Below are 17,425 nucleotides of genomic sequence, written 5' to 3' on the forward strand. Positions count from 1 at the left end.
GGGCCGTGGAAAATGTATTCAATACTGAGTCTGCGTGCATAAACATTTCTCCGGGAAGAGGGTCCTGGGCTGTCATCAGCCTCTCACGGAAGTCAAGGGACCCCAAAATGTGCAGAACCCCTGCCCGACACCATCTCTTCAGGGACCCGGGGGAGTAAACCCAGAAGGGTCGGGAAAGACCCGCAGCTTGGCAGCACGACCTCCGCTTTCAGAGGGCGCGGGGAAAGCCGCGCTCTAGGAGATGCTCCTTTGCCCTGACCGGTTCCCTGGGGTCTATACTGCACAAGGGATGCCCGGTCCCTCCTGCAGGTGGGGGTTCAAGACCTGCTTCCCCGACGCCCGCCTCCCAGTGGGCTCCAGCCCGGGGTGTGGCCGGCTCGAATCTGCTCCCAGGCCCAGCGCGAAGGCTGCAGCGGGTAACGAGCTGTGGTTCCAGCGGCTCGCACCCATTTTCCCCGCCTGGGCCAGTTCCTGGAGGGACTGGCCTCGACCGCGGCGCGCGCGCACTCATTTTCCTGGCGGAGGGAGCGGGCTACGGAGGGCGCTGCGTCCTACAAGACGTGCTGACGTCGCGGAGGGCCGGCAGTCGGCTCGGGAGCGGCCGGCGCGCGCGCGTGCGTTGGGCGCAGCTGCGAGGCGGGGAGGCGCGCGGGGACGGTGGTTGTGCTGGTCCTAGGGCGGCGGCCGTCACCGCAGCAGCACCCCGGGCTGAGGGGGCCGTCGCGGCGGGACGAGCTGGGGATGGGGAGGACCGGGCCCCGCACCTCTCCCGGGCGCGTGTGCGGCTCCGGGGGCGCACAGTGACGGCCGCGGCGCCCCTAGCCGGGCAGCGCTGAGGCCGCTTCGCCAAGGGAGCCTTCGGCCGGCGGCGGGCCGGGCCATGAGGAGCGGCCGGGGCCGGGCCAGGCCTCGCTGACCCCCGGCCCCGCGCGGAGGCCTCCCCCGTTTCCGCTCCGGCCTCTCGGCATGAGCGTCCGCCCGGGCCGGGGGCCGCGGCTGCCCCAGTGCGGCGGCCCGCGGGCGGGCTCCGGGCCGGCGGGCCCGCGGTGCTGAGCCCGGCCCGCGTCGCTGCGCTGCCCGCCCGCCCGCCCGCCCGCTGTATGCCCCGGGGGCGCGGCCATGGAGGTGGTGGGCGACTTCGAGTACAGCAAGAGGGACCTCGTGGGACACGGGGCCTTCGCCGTGGTCTTCCGGGGGCGGCACCGCCAGGTGAGCCCCGCCGGCCGGGGCGAGGCCGGGGTCTGTGGGCCGCCCTCCCGTCCGCGCGGCGGCGGCCGGACCGGGTGCTCTTGAAACTCGGCGACGCCGCGGGCGCAGAGGCCCCCCGGGTTGGCTCGCCGCCCTGAGGCCTGCCATTGTGCGCGCTGTCAGTGTCGCGGGGTTTGTTTTGGTCGGGCGAGGACTGTTTTGAGGCCGAAGCCGCTAGGCAGCGCTCCACCTACCGACGGGCCGCTCGGCCTCTGATTCCCTCCTCGCAGAGCGCCTGGTGGAACCAGAGCGCGCCTAGGGGCTCGCTCGCCCGCCGGGACGTGCCTTTCCACCTGAGCGTGCCCAGGATCCGAGTCCGAAAGGACCGCACGGTCCCTGCCCAGCCCTGGCCCCGGACGTGGACGCATCTGAGGTTTTTCCGCGCCCTGGGCTGCCAAGGCTTGTCCCTTTTGAGGTCGATAACTGCAGACCCAGCGGAAAACGGGCTGGTTTCCCGTTAGCCCGAGACTTTCTCAAACTCGGGGTGGGGGTGGGGGGGGGGTATCACATTTCCCAGCATTGGTTCCTCAACCCGCGGACGAGCCCCGTACCACCTTGCCTTTCTGGGGTTAGATAGGCGGGTGGGAAAGAGGGTTGGACGCTTCATTTTTCAATCCGAGTAGACACGAATGCTGGTTCAGAAATGTTTCAAAGCTCTTGCTGTTCCGCAAATAGGGTCCCACGAGGCTGTCGAATCTAAAGAATTTGGAAGAGCACCTAGGGAGTGGAAATGATCAAAACGGGTTTGGGTAGTCCTGGTTGTTGGCAAGGGGCCTGTTAAAAGTGGGCTGGTTTTGTTGCTTATCAGAGTAATAAAAACTACTTTATTATGGGAATAACTGGAAACTCGACGAAAAGTGATTAAAACAGGGCCAAATCTCGCCAAGCTATCAAATACCACCTTCCAGTTTATCATCCGCATTTCTCCGTAACTTGAAAGTGGTTGTAAACTTTGTCCTTTGTTTCGTTTCATGCTGGTTACTATGTGGTCTTCGTATTTATTATTTTTAGTGGCTGTCTTGTAGGACATGAGCTTGTAATTTATGAAATCATTTTCCTATTGTTGGAGATTCAGATTCTTTTCCATTTCCCCCCCCAGTGTTTATGAATTTGCTAAAAACACCTTTGTGCTTATAGATTATGTTTCTATAAAATAATTTCCCGGAGTAACACTGTTTTTCCTTTTCAGAAAACTGATTGGGAGGTAGCTATTAAAAGTATTAATAAAAAGAACTTGTCAAAATCACAAATACTGCTTGGGAAGGAAATTAAGATCTTAAAGGTATGTTTCTTTATGTGGTATTTCATACTGGGTTAAAACTTACTTTAAATAAATGCATGATGACATCTTTTGTAATTTTGGTCCCTGGAGCCAAGTTTGAGAATTTTCACCTGTTGCTCTCATTTTTGCATGCTCAGTTTTTTGAGACATTTGAGGACTCGGAAGCTATTTTTAAGAATAGGTGTTTGTGGCTCGTGGGCTTAGAGGGATTCTGTGAAGACTGATTTTAGCTTCTAATTTCTTCTTTTCCTTGGTTATTGTGTTACTGTTTGAGAAGAGGCACACCCTTCTTATCCATTATTTAGCTCTTCTCTTGATCCCTTTCAGGTGACACTTAAGTATTTGGGGGGGACTAGGGGCAGATGGAACCTCTCTTCCTTGTAAATTGAAAACAAATTATTTACCTTGGAAGTGGTCTTTTTAGATCACTCACAAGCAGTGTTACCCAAGTGAGGTCCTTTGGGGAAAAAATGGTTGCCTAGTCAAATGCGTATGGAAAATCCTGTTTACTGCATACTTCTTGGAGAGTCGCAAAGCCCTTTGCTCGGCAAAGAAAAATCTGAAAAATTGCGCAATGAAGAAACTGGCTTAGGTGTATTTAACTCAGTGTTCCCCAAGCTAATGTGAACGTAGAGCTCTCACCTCACACCAGCTTTCATCGAAACTACTTCTCTGTGGAGAGCTCTTTGGTAAGAATTACAGCTCTTTGAGCTAAGAATTATGCTTCGTTTTCTTTCAGGCAAATAACGTGCTCTTTAAAAGCACTTTGGAATTTCATGCCTTTATTGCTGTTAGAACTGTATATTGAATTTGAAAAGACTCCCAGTCTGTGGTCATACTAACTGTGACATTTATTTTGTAAATGAGAGTACTCACCTTGTTAAGAGTCTAAAAAATGATCCTGGTGAAAAAACATTTAGGGCTCAGGTAAAGTTTGATCAGGCACATTTCCTCTTATTCTTTTGTAGATTGAATTGTTCTAATCTAGTAGTGGAAGTGTAGTATATAGAAAGAGTATATAGTACGTGTGTGTGGGTGTATACTTGTTATATTTATTTGCATGTTGAAATATATTTATTAGAGCGATCACAAATATTTTAAATTCTCAATTTCCTTAACAGGAACTTCAGCATGAAAATATTGTAGCACTCTATGATGTTCAGGTACCTTATTATTAATATTATTTTTTAATTTGCATGTCAGTAAGGAACTCTGCTATTTCATACAAATTTAAGTGAATTGTAATAGAAATAGAAAATTGCCTTATTCTTGTTGGAAAGGTGTATAGTTTGAGTTACATGTTTATTAATAAAAAATTGCTTAAAGTAGGGGCGCCTGGGTGGCTCAGTCGGTTAAGCATCTGCCTTCGGCCCAGGTCATGATCCCAGGGTTCTGGGATCGAGCCCCACGTTGGGCTCCCTGCTCAGCAGAGGAGTCTGCTTCTCCCTGTTCCTCTCCCTCTGCCCCTGCTCATGTATTCTCTCTCGCTCACTCTCTCAAATAAAATCTTTAAAAAAAATTGTTTAAAGTAGCATAGAGGGATAGGGGGAAATAATGTGCTGCGTGAGTACAGTTATAGTTATACTAGAGGAGTAGTGTTATTTTAGGTCAAGTAGAGGAATATTGATGCCAGATCTAGCATTTCTTTCTTTTTTTTTTTTTCCTAGCGTTTCTGTCGTAAATGTAGAAAGGACTGTTGTGGGCTATTAAAAAATCAGAGCTTTTTTCTTACTGCAAAAGTAACATTTGCTAATTGGAGATGTATTAGAAAAAAATAAAAACAAAGAAAGCATGCATATTCATCACACTGATACAGCTGTGATTATCACCATGGCATACAGTAGAGTTGAATTTTATTTGGAGGTGGGAAGGCAAGGTTCTGAAGTTCTCTTCTAAGGCAACATTTCTCCTTGGAAGTCCTTTTAAAAAGCCTGATTTTGGAGAAAATTAGTATTTGGCGGGGGGGCAGAGCATGAGAGTAAGTAGTTGGCTTATATTTAGGGGCAATATTGTGTTTTAAATTCTAGAACCACTCTTTTGTCTAGTGTGGTATCCACTGCGTGAGAGCCACAGTGATCTGAGATCTAAGGAGGGGGCAGCAGACTCAGCTTCTCCTAGATTCTCACTCCAAAGCAGACTAGGGTGCATGATTTATGGTATTTCCTTCTTTTGTTTTTCTTAGTCTGGACAGTTGAATTCCAGTAAAGTAAATGGACATGTTACGTAAGTCTGCTGTATGTGTTTCTAGCTAAAACCTTTTTTTTTTTTTTTAGGATTTTATTTATTTATTTGACAGAGACACAGTGAGAGAGGGAACACAAGCAGGGGGAGTGGGAGAGGGAGAAGCAGACTTCCCACAGAGCAGGGAGCCCAATGCAGGGCGATGAGGGGCTCGATCCCAGGACCCTGGAATCATGATCCGAACCAAAGGTAGACGCTTAATGACTGAGCCACCCAGGCGCCCCGCTAAAATCTTTTCTGTACATACTTCCATTACTCGAATTCATTTATAAGGTTTTGAGTGGCTCCATGTGCCAGGCATTGTTCTAAGGGCTAGGAATAAAGCAGTGAGTAAAACAAAGTCCTTGCTTTCAGTGTGCTTAATTTTAGTGGGGTGAGACAAAATGGACTGTTCTTCTTGTGCTTTTCTTTTTTGTATGTAGTGATTTTTCATGTAGTCATATCATACTACAAAGTATTTAATTCAACCCACATTACAAGATGCTTCATTTTTTTCCATTATAGAAAAGTGCTATGAGGATAATATATAAATTCTGAACATAGCTTGGATTCTTTTCATTCAATTTCTAGCATTGGAATTACGAGGGCAAATAAATAGCACACACAGTTTTAAAGTTTTTGATTGTAGAGTGTCATTGCTCTCCCAAAAAATTGCAATTTAAATTTCATGTGCAGACTATGTGAGTGCTGTGGGGTGTATTTTGTTACCTGTTTAAATGGGTGTAACTCATTCCTTCATCCAAGAAATTCAAAGCAGCATAGAAAGAAAGGGGAAAAAACTTTAAAGTCAAAACTAAACTTATCTCACCATCCCTGGCTGAAATGTTGATTCTCCTCAGAGCTGTTTGTGTAGTTTGTCTTAGTCTCTGGAGACAGAGGGCACCAAGTGGTACAAGTCAGTGCCTGGTACAAAAATTGTTAAATAATATTAACTATTAATTTCCCATTTTTTGAGAAGCACAGAAAACCCTGTCAATTGGCAGAGTAGATTTTGCTTTCAGAAAACAGAAAGTATACTTAGATTTCATTTTATTAGAAAAATATTTTTAAGTACTAGCTTTGGTTGTAGAGTGAGATATTTAGGAGGAACATGTGCTCAAAAACCGGAATTATCAAACAATCAAGAATTTCAAGGTGACTGCATTAAAATGTTTATATTTTGTGCATTGTGTACTACTGGAAATACATAAATTTAAGAGATACCAGTCAAATAAATACACTCTTGAGCATTTGACTAATGAGTAGAGTCTTGATCTAATATTTTAGATTTGCTTCCTTAATTTTAATTGTTTACTGTATGTTTGTAGAGACACTATAGTATTTTATCAATTTGAAATGAACATCATTTTTCCTGGCCATCAGTTTTGGAAATCTGTCTAGTGTATGGATACACTTCTATAAATTGAGAACTTTTGACACTGTAAAAAATCAGGTTTCAGTTTAGATGACACCTAAACATACTTTCCCTAATTAAAAAATTAACATATTCTCATAGTTAAAATAATCATTGTGAACATTAATAAATTTAAAAAGAAATAGCAATTTTCAGAGATAACCACTGTTACATTTGTTTTAGAGTTTTCAAAAAAATATATATATACGCAGCTATAATCATTTATATTTAGATTTTTAAGCTTTTCATTGTGAGGGACTTAATAATAGTATTTTTACGTTAGTGCAGCTTGTTTTATTAGACTTAGTATATCTTGGATACCTTTTCATGTCAACGTAGTACTATAGGGCCAAATGATAATTTACTTAAAACCCAATTGTGGCCATTTGGGTTCTTATTTTCCCCTGTTAGAAACAGTGCTGCAGGGAAAGCTGTGTACATATCTTTGCTTATTTGAACGAGTGTCCCTGTAGAAGAAAATCCTTGTCGTGGAATCGTCTGGTTGAAGCTATTAGCATGTTGCCTTGCAGAAGGTTGTACCAATTTATTTTGATATAATGACCTTTTTTTTTTTTCTTAAATCCTTAGTGCATTGACCATCTTCATGTTTTATTTGCCTTTTTGTATTTCTTCTGTAACTTCCCTGTTGGCGTTCTGTGATGTGGTGTTGTGTTCATTGTTCCTACTGATTCCCTTGTAATTAGTATTCCTTGGACCAGTTAATAAGAAAATACAGGAGGATAGTGGTGAACAAAATAGGAATGGTCCTTGCTCTCGTGCAGCTCCCACATATTGGGCAAGAGGATATGAAGCAAATAGCTACTTGTTCTAGTGTGCACAGTGCCGTGAGGGAGAAGAGGATAGTTGAAGACCTTTGAGAGGAAAGCGTATGGGGGTGAGGGGAGTAGGGCTCCCCACTTTGTGGGCTGGGGAAGACTTGGTGAACAAATGGTGTTTAAGCTGACTTGATGGAACAGTGGGAGATGGCCAGGCTTGGGTGGGTGGGAGAAGAGCAGGTAAGCACCCCAAGCAGAGGAAGTCGTCTGTGTAGAGCAGACAGGAGGGATGAGAGCTTGAGGAGCTGGGAGAAGCCCGGACGGGGGATGGGAGTGCAGGGGTGAGGGGAGGGTGTGGTAGATGATGCTGGCATTGATGTCGGCAGGGGCCACATGCAGTCTTGATTCTGAGGGCAGCTCTATGCCCTTGAAGAGTTTTAAGAGCAGGAGAGTGATATCATGTGTGTTTCTCAAAAGATACCTATCTTTGACCCTACTGGGCATGAGATAAGTATTGTCAGTTAGGAATCCTTCACCTGCATATTTGTCAGTTGTCTGGATAAATAAACACCACCAGGTAATTTTTAGTGTTGTGAGAAAAAAGATGATTCATTTAATAAAATGGTGCTGGCAAAACGGAGATACCTGAGAAAAAATAAAGTTGGATCCCTATTCTCATCATTTTCCACAGTAATTTCCAAATGAATGAAAGGCTTAAGTATATAAAATAAAGAGTCTTAGAATAATATATATTTTTTAAGATTTTATTTATTTTTTTGAGAGACAGAGAGAGAGAGGGCACAAGTGGGGAGGAGGGGAGAAGGAGAAGGAGAAGCAGGCTCCCCACTGAGCAGGGAGCCTGAGGCCAGACTCAATCCCAGGACCCCGAGATCATGACCTGAGCCAAAGGCAGACGCTTAACCAACTGAGCCACCCAGCGCCCTAAGAATCTTAGAATAATATTTAGATGACTATATATAATTCAAGAGTTGGAAAGGTATTTTAAATCAAGAAACTCAGAAGCTATAGAAGTAGGGACATGTAAAATTTTTAAAATCTTGCTTTATGGCAAATAGTACCGTGAACAAATAGAAAGCCATAAAAAGGAACAAACTTGATACCTGCCACAGCATATGAATTTTAAACGTTATGGGTTTTTTTTTTAATTTTTATTTTTTAAAGATTTTATTTATTCATTTGAGACACAGAGATACAGAGAGAGAGAGAGAGAGCATGAGCAGTGGGAGAGGCAGAGGGAGAGGAAGAAGCAGACTCCCCGCTGAGTCAGGAGCCCGATGTGGGACTTGATCCCAGGACCCTGGGATCATGACCTGAGCCGAAGGCAGATGCTTAACCATCTGAGCCACCCAGGCGCCCCGTTATGTTTGTGTTTAAATGCCCTGATTGGGTGGGGGCCCGTGGTGTGGGCCCTGAAAGAATTCACTCAGGGCAGAACAAAGGAGAGAGCAGTTTATTGAACGCGCCCCGAGGGAACAGCGGGCAGGGCAGCAAAGGAGAGACTGTCTTCTTCGGAGGAGGCAGTGGTGGGGACTGTAGTTATAATGCAGAGTGAAGAGGTAGGGGGACATACAGAATTTCCCCCTTTTTGGTAACTGTACCTGGTTGTAAGTAGCTCATTGGTCAGTTAGGGTCTGTGGCCGTTTTTCCACGTGGGTCGCTTAAGGAGCCTGTTTGCATTCAGCTCGATGGTCACTGTGGGCCTTTTGCTTTGCTCAAGTTTCCATCACTCAAGCCTGTTGCCTAAAAGCGGCCTCTACAGTGTTGAGAATAAGAAGCCAGCCATATACAGCTATTGTATGATTCTGTTTTTTGTGAGTTCCAAGAAGAGGCAGGACTGAGGGAGGGTGGTAGAAGTCAGGGAAGGCGCAGTAGAGGGTGCCTGTGGGAAGGGCAGAGGGGATGAACGAACATTCTGGCATGATGGAAATGATCTGTATTTTGACTGGAAGGGTAGTTAATGGGTCTGTGCATTTGTCACAACACACTGAAATGTACACCTCAGTCTGTGTATGTTAAGGTACGTTATACCATAATAAAATAAAATAAAAAAAAGTACACAACAGATAACAGGCTAATATCTCAAACATATACATCCTCTCACAAATTGGTAAGGAAACGATAACCCAAAGAGACAGTAAGCAAAGGATATAAATTGTTGGTTCTCATAAGAGAGATAAAGAGGCACCTGGGTGGCTCAGTTGTTAAGCGTCTGCCTTCGGCTCAGGTCATGGTCCCAGGGTCCTGGGATCAAGCCCCACGTCGGGCTCTCTGCTCGGCGGGAAGCCTGCTTCTCCCTCTCCCACTCCCCCTGCTTGTGTTCCCTCTCTCGCTGTCTCTCTCTCTGTCAAATAAATAAATAAATAAAATTTAAAAAAAATAAAAATGGCTAATGTATGAAATGATATTCATGAACAAGTAGTCAGGGAAATGTAAATTAAAGTAACAGTGAGATGTCACTTCTCACTCATCCCTTTGGCAAAATTAAAAAGTGCCTCAATTCTTACTGGTGGAATTTGGGAGGAGGTGTAAGATATTCTCATGGATCACTGGTAGAAATGTGAATTGTTAGAACATTTTTGGTATGCTGTCGGACAATATTTTGCTTGTACACCCTGTAAGAATATTCTTAACATTGCAGCCAGAATAATCCTGGTGACGTAAGTCAGGGCTTGTTGGTCCTGTGCTCGGACTCGGACTCCCCATTTTTATCAGAGTAAAAGCCAAAGTCCTTATTTGCACAGCATGACCCTATTATCTCTGACCCGGTCTCCTGTTTCTCTGTGCTTGCTGCTTCTGCTCCATCCACCTGGGCCTCCTGCATGGTCCCCGTAGCAGTCCATTCTCAGGGCCCTTTTCTTCCTTTTCCCTAAGACCTTTCTTCCCAGATACACCATATATAGTTATTTCCCTGTCTCTGTGGTATATACAGATATATTCCCAACCTTCTTGAGGTCTTTACTCAAGCATTATGTTTTCAACGAATACATTTTAGCTTTCTTTAGCCACCCTCGGTGGAATTACAATCCCCTCCCCAGCACTATCTCCCTCCCTTACTTATTTTTCAAAGCACATATCACCCTCTAACATTTTTTGTATACTCAATTCTTTTGTTTGGTGTCTCTCCCTAACTCTTAAAGAACCGAAGCTTAACGAGAATAGGGCATTTAACTGTGCTTGCTTACAGCTGTATCCTCAGTACCTAGAACGGTCTTATATGTAGTGGGCAGTTAAAAAATATTTGAATGAAGAGAAATATCTGTTGCCATTAGAAATACACACCTTGGGGCGCCTGGGTGGCTCAGTCATTAAGCGTCTGCCTTCGGCTCAGGTCATGATCCCAGGGTCCTGGGATCGAGCCCCACATCGGGCTCCCTGCTTCGCAGGAAGCCTGCTTCTCCCTCTCCTAGTCCCCCCTGCTTGTGTTCCCTCTCTTGCTATGTCTCTCTCTGTCAAATAAATAAATAAAATCTTAAAAAAAAAAAAAAAAAGAAATACACACCTTTTACTAGGAGAAAGTTATGAAAAGATACATACCAGCTGGAAATACTATTCGGAGGGGTGGAGATAAGCAAAAAGGTGGAAATGAACTGTGTTAAAATGTACAAAAATGCAAATATATGCTCCATTTGCATGTGAGTGTATGTATAAACAGGTGCATGAAAGCAGAAACCATCATGTCGGTCTCAGATGGTGACATTAAGGTGATTTTTTACTTCTTTCAAATGTTATGTATCTTAAGGTTTTGCAATAAAATTTTCTTTTTTTGTGGGGGAGTATTCACTTTTGCTTGCTTTCTTTCTGCAGTCCTTGGGCAGTCTTCTGGTTATGAATTTGCATTCCAGGTCCTTTAATGCCAATGAGGGAGTATGTACTTCTGAGTATTAGATTTAACCATTATGGTTAGAAAAAGGAATATTCTCCATCATAAATCAGTGAGCATAGACGTTTATTAAAGTATGTAAAACATTGGCTACTCTGGAGGATGGGCGAGGGTGGATATGGGGCCACCGTGGCGGAGGTGTCTGGGTGACAACGTTGGCACCACTGGAAATGGAGAGGCCTGGGCAGCTGGGTGAGCCATTTCGGAGGTGGGGCTGATAATAGCTGTGTGAGGTAAAGAAGGGGAAATCTGAGTTGACAGCTCTTTGTTGTATGTATTGAAAGGTTTTTCCCAGTTTGTCTCTCTTTTTTCGGGGGCAGGGAGGAGGGAGTCTTTGGCATCTCTTTGGTATATGGAAGTTCTTGCATAGTAAAATTTGTCCATCTGTTCTTTAATGGCTTCTAGGTTTCATATTTCAGGATTTCTCTACCTTGAAATTATAAAAATGGCCCTCCCCCATTTTCTTCTAGTATTTATGGTTTTTTGTTTTTCATATTTATATCTTTGACCTCTGGATTATGTGCGGAGAAATGATATAGGGACTCATCTTATTTTTCAGAAGAGTATGCCAGACTTTTACCTGTTGTTGAGTACAACTGCAGAAGAGAGTGATACCTTCTGTGGGACTGTTGCAAAGAGTTAGGCAATTCGCAGAATTATGGGCAAAACAGGTTTAGATTAGGGAGGTACTTTGTTATCACTTTAAGTTTGTAACTGGGGGCCAAGGGTGCAAGAGCACCTGGCTCTGGGGGTCCCGAATGGACTGGGTTTGATCACTCGCCACTGACAAAATCCAAAGACAGAGAAATGAGTGGTGGTGAAACAAGAAAGGGTTTTTTTTCAGTGAGGCCAACCCTGGGAAGAGAGCCTAATAACTCTCAAGTACGGTCTCCAAAGTGCTGAAAATACTTCTAGGTTCATATAAGGAAAATGTGGGGCAAAGATTGATGGGTACCTGCAGGTGGGCAGTAAAGGTCAGGTCGATCATTGTCTAGGGGTCAATCACAAGGGCTCTTGCTGGCCTTGGGGCAGTCCCTATTACTCCTTTGCCCTCTGGATCTTTTGCCTGAGGTAAGAGATCAGCTGGAAAGAAGAACTTAATCAATTAGAAAGTACACACTGAGGTCAGAGTGGGGGTAGTTGGCATCCTCTTTCAGGTTTGACAGCTCAGTGTTATATTCCAGTGTATGTTTTTTCCAACACCACCAAGTCATCAGCTCAGTTTTAACACTGTCTACCTGGAGTTAGCATCAGATCCAACAGGTTAAGGACTTTGCTCTACAAGACTGCACCCCTGCCCTGCACCCCCCTACCCCCAATTTTAGGCACCAGTCACAAGTCCAGGTTGTCACCTGTGTCTCTGACCAACAGGCTATAGATCAGAGGTACCAGCAACCTCCTCCTCGGATTTGATTAATTGCTAAAGTGGTTCACAGCCCTCAGAGAAACATTTCACTTACTAGATTATCGGTTTATTTTAAAAGGGTATAAAAGAATATAACTTAGAAACAACCAGATGGAAGAGATGCATAGAGTGAGGTATGTAGGAAAGGTGACCACTCTCTGCACGTCCCTCTGAGCCCCATCTTTTTGGGGTTTTATGGAGGCTGTATTACATAGGTACACTTCATTAAATCATTGGCCGTTGGTGATTTAACTCAATCTCTAGTCCCTCTCCCCTCTCTGGAGGTGGGGTGGGGACAGGTGGGGCTGTAATTTCCAACCCTCTAATTCAACCAGATTCCCCTGGCAATCCAGCCCTGATCCTTAGGTGGCCTGGAGGTTTTTCCGAAGGTCACCTCGTTAACATAACAAAAGACCCCTTGATCTCTGATCCCTTAGGAGGTTAGAAGGATTTTCTTTCTTCTTTTACGAGATAACCGTAGCCTAAGGGGTGGAGAATGAATCAGGACAAGTAGCAGAGAAATGGGCTTTAGGAGCCCAGACTTTGTCTTCAATCTTTCTATTGCTCTTTATTGAATTGTTTTGTTACTTTATCTTTCTCCCCTTCTGATCCTGATATCTGAGTTCTGCTGGAAAGAACACTTAGTCATGCTATCTGATTTTTAAATTCACTTTATCTTTATTGTTTTTTCAAATTACAAAAGGAATAGGCCCTCAGTGGAAAAACAATTTAAATAGTCTAGCAGTATATAAAGTAAAAAAAAGATGCCCTCTTCTGATAGCTCCCTTTATTTCTTCTTCCAGAAAAAAACCACCGTTGTGCATCCTTCAAAAGACTTTATTTTTGTTTATAAACACCACTCCCTTGGTAAAGGGCGATCATAACCCAAGCCTGCTTAAGCAGGATGCTATGAGGCTGACTAGTACCATGTAACCCCAAGGAGAATAATTCTGAGGATTGTGTTTTTAGTTGAACAAATTGTTTTTTAAATTGTTTATTTCGTCTAAATTTTTGTATACTGGCATAGAGTTCTTCATAATAATACCTTTTTTTTCCCCTTCCTAGGGATTTTCTATCTTATTAAGGAGTTGGAGTAGGGAAATGATAAATTGAAATTCATTGTGTTTAATTTTGTGGATGGAAGTTCCTGGGGAGGAGTTGAGGATGAGGATTTTCTGATTTTAGAAAAGGAGAGCAGATGTGTGTTCGACTTTGGGAAACCCTCCATGGTCTGGCTCACAGGCCTATTGGCCTCGTTCCTCAGCCTTTCTGACCCTGCAAGTATCTCTTCAAGTTCTTCCCTACTGCCCCAGTACCATCGGAGTTTCAGTTTGTCCATATATGGCTTGATTGGTTGTTTTCTCTTTTCTTTTTGCTGGCTCCTGGAGCTAGTGCTCCAGAGCTTCACTTAAAAGATGGGCACTTTTGTAGTGGAGGCCTTTAAAGAGGGGGGTGTTCAAGAGAGAATGATCGAACCTTTGAAGGGTTGTACTGCTTTAAAGGTGGGCAAGAGAAGATTTGCATGAGAAATCAAGGATGTTAAAACATTTCTTTCCATGTCTTTGTGTGGAGTAAACAGTTTAGCCTTCCCTAAGGAATTTCTAGTTGTCTTTTCAGTAGTTAGGCTGTGGTGCTATTATATGATTAAGCAATACTGATTTGAGATGATAACTTTTGTACTACGTACTTGGGGAGAAGAAAACTGTGGTTTAATGATATCTCAGTATTTTTAGGGATGATAGGGCATTTTGGTCTGGATTTGATCAGGTTAGATGGCCAAACCTAAGACTGATTCACCATAGAGATGATTTAGCTAAATTAGAAATATATTTTTGTCTTTCTTTCTGATAAAAGGAAATAAGTATTTCTTACAAACTTGCTTTTCTAGCCTGCTGGGAGCTGATGGTTCTCCACTTCCTTCCTGCTCATGGGAGTGCTGCTGTTAGGGAAACCAACTGTGTCTTACGCTTTCAGCTTGGCTCTTCATGCCCGAGCCGTGTGTGGTCCTGCTTGGGCCGGACTGTGGTTCCTGGTTCCCCCGCATAGAGCAGACATTCTTCTGAACTTCCAAATGCCTCCATGGGGGGGGGGGGGGGGGGGGGGGGCTCAAAGAATTGGGCACAGTGTGTTTTAATTTTTTGTCTAGACCTTTGGAGTAATTAAGTGAAGTAAATCATCCCAAGTCACTGAGTTTCTTGCAGAACATAATTCGGGTCTTGACTTGTGGCATCCAGATCCTTGGCAAACACTGTGGACCCACTTTGTGGCAGCCCCCTTGTACTGCTCCACGTTGCACAGAAGTGCTCCAGACTAGAAGTGCTGAGAAGCCAGTTTTTATTTCTAATCTGTGTGACCTGATACTTTATTTATAAAATCCAGTAAAAACAAATTGTTGTAAAAATGAAGTTTAAAAAGGACCTACAAACAGATGTCCAAAGTTTTTATTATTAGGTTTAGCAGACATAAAATTATTTTGTTAAATTGTTTTAAGCCTTTAAAATTTCTTAGGTTTAGTTTCTGTAATGATCTCATGGGCTAGGACCAAATAATTCACTGATTGGCACTGGTTCTCGAACCACACCCTGAGGCATACTGCCTTACCTCTCCTCCTATCCTCTGAGAGAACTCCTCATTCTTGAATTTAGGATATTAGTGAAGCCAGGTGCTTCTGGGAAGGGCTGTATCTTGAATCACATTTGAACACTGTCTCCAGTTAGGCTATAGGAAGAACAATTTAAAATTTAATTAACATTGTAAAATTTGTTACTGAAGAATCAAGAAGCCAGTCTTTGAATTACGCAAGCAACAGATCTGGAGCTATATGACTCTGAGAGACTTAGTAAAATTTCTGAAATCAGTTCCTTAAAAATAAGTCTGTTGCTATGTGAGGAAATAAATGTCTTTCCTCTGCCAACAAATCCCCGATAATGTGATTGCCTCCAAATAAACATAAGAATCAGAAAAACAAAAAACTAACCATCCCGGGTCATGTATTCCAGAAATCAGATTGTGCGTTTAGCATTGCTAGATAGGATTATCAAGTCATTGCTCAAATCATAAACTTTTCCAAGTAGAAATGCTTCTCAGAGGACCAGAGAATCCTCCCCCCGCCCCACAAATTTACCATAGCTATGACCAAACAGTGAATCTTTCTTTAGTTCTTTCCATAAACAGAATTGAACGTAATGACTATATTAGTGTCATCAAAACTTGGCTTGCTTTTGAAGTTGGGATGCTTAAATTACTGTGTTGGGGATTTTAAATTTCACTTACTAATAGATTTTGTAATTTAATTTTACTTGTTTAATAATGAACAAGTGCAGTATTTTTATTAACTCTATTTTGAATCTGAGCTTTATTCTTTCTCTAAATTGTATTTAATGTTCACTTTTCAGGAATTACCCAACTCTGTCTTTCTGGTGATGGAGGTAGGTAGTGTATGTGCTGTTTAATTTACTTCAAATTCCTTTTGATTAATATGTACTTTACAGTGGACAGTAGATTATTATTTGAAATTTTGAAATAATAAAGTCCATTTAGTGACTTAGATTCTACTTTATAAGTAATATATAATTTAAAAATTTGATACCATAATTCTTATGTTTTCAGACTAGGTTTACATTATATAGAAACTATTTTTAATTAAAATTAACTGATCATGAATTGAATTAATCTTGAATCCGTTTCCTTATTTTAATATTTTTTCTTTTATGTATCAGTACTGCAATGGCGGAGACCTGGCAGATTATTTGCAAGGTAATTTTTGTTTGTCTGTCAGTGCTCAATAAAGATAGTACTGTAGTCTGTTTAATCCTGAGAGTTACATCTGAAATAATGCTGACCCTGTTTTCTGCACTTGTATAGAAACATTCAATAAATATTTGTGTATTTGTTTAAGTGTGAATCGCTTTGCTGACCAACTGTTGTTTGTTGTGGTTTTATTCCTAAACTTGTGTATAAGGGCTTCCTTCATGTATCCCTCTTTCTGGCAGTGTTTGAGAGATGGGTCCTCTCCCCAAGAGAGAAAAAACCATATGGTTCTCTTCTTCGAAAGACTCTCTGGGTTACCAGCAGTGAACCTTTAGTCCCTTTCATTTCTTTCAAAATAAAAAAATCACAATGCAAAAATATATCTAAGAATGTGTTTATTAAGTGAATCTTTCTTGTAAATTAAAAAGTTACAGAGGATTAATTAAAAGTAACATTGAAATTATTTCCTGGCAGAGGTAAGATTTTAGTACTAGATGGTGCTTGAAATTCTGTATCCAAAATGTATATACACAGGATGGATATAAGGCATTCAGATCAAATTGTGTCTCCCACAAGTATTTTTTAAAATGGTGTCAGATGAGGCCAGCATCTCCTTGTTCATCCCTTAAAATGCAAGAGAAATATGCAAAAAATACTCAACCTCTGAATAGATCATGGCCGTTGATGGTGACCCTAACACATCAATAGGTACACTTACAAAGGGTGTGGACAGTTTACGAGAACATATTAAAAATGTTCAGTTTCACCTTGTAATCAGGGAGTGCAATTGAAAGTGAGCTTTTAAAAATCTTTCAAATATAAAGTATTGCTGACTTTCAAAAGCTGCGCAGAGATTAATAGGAAGAACACTGGGAGTGTTGCCCTCAGCCCTCGCCTGCGGTGGGTAAAGTGGCCCAGGGCACAAAGCTCCTTCCCTTCCGTGGCCGCGGGCCTGGGCACACAGGGGACAGCGGTGACCCCAGGACGGCGACCCCACGGGTGCTACATGGTCCACCGTCAACAGAGCTTCTGCGGTCCGTGTACATCGGCTGGCCACCCAGGCACTGGAACTGCCACCGCGGAGAAGGAGCAGAGCGGGAGTCCGGTTCATCCTGAGGGGGAGATTCAGGCCCGAGGGGAGCCGAGACCCCGCCTGGTCCCGCGTGTCCCTGCCCTGAGTGGACCGGTTCTCCTCGGCTCCTGCTTCCTCGGGGCGTCCCGCCTGCCCTGCCCGCCGTGGGCCCCTCCTGAGCCAGCACACCTTAGGGGAGGCACCGGACAGAGACAGGATTTGGAAGCTTGGTTTTTGGCTAGCTGATTGTTGTGGAAGGAGAGGAGGGAGTGTGGGAGGGAAGGAAGGAAGGGAAAGAAAGGAAGGAAGGAAGGAAACTTATTACGCCCCCCAATTAAAAAAAAAATTATAAATAGT

General features: G+C 43.5%; 1 protein-coding gene across 1 annotated transcript in view; it reads left to right on the forward strand.

The window, feature by feature from the left end:
* The first annotated feature begins 1,089 nt into the window (after positions 1-1,089).
* Positions 1,090-17,425, forward strand: part of ULK2 (unc-51 like autophagy activating kinase 2) — an 81,178-nt gene continuing 64,842 nt past the window's right edge. The window contains exons 1-5 of the mRNA XM_034989693.1: positions 1,090-1,209; positions 2,438-2,530; positions 3,652-3,693; positions 15,642-15,674; positions 15,966-16,002. Coding sequence (XP_034845584.1) covers positions 1,120-1,209; positions 2,438-2,530; positions 3,652-3,693; positions 15,642-15,674; positions 15,966-16,002 — 295 coding nt within the window. The 5' untranslated portion in view covers positions 1,090-1,119. The remainder of the gene's footprint in view (positions 1,210-2,437; positions 2,531-3,651; positions 3,694-15,641; positions 15,675-15,965; positions 16,003-17,425) is intronic.

This window comes from Mirounga leonina, unplaced genomic scaffold (genome assembly GCF_011800145.1).
Source record: "Mirounga leonina isolate KUSES-001 unplaced genomic scaffold, KU_Mleo_1.0 Mir_488, whole genome shotgun sequence".
Classification (NCBI taxonomy): Eukaryota; Metazoa; Chordata; class Mammalia; order Carnivora; family Phocidae; genus Mirounga; species Mirounga leonina.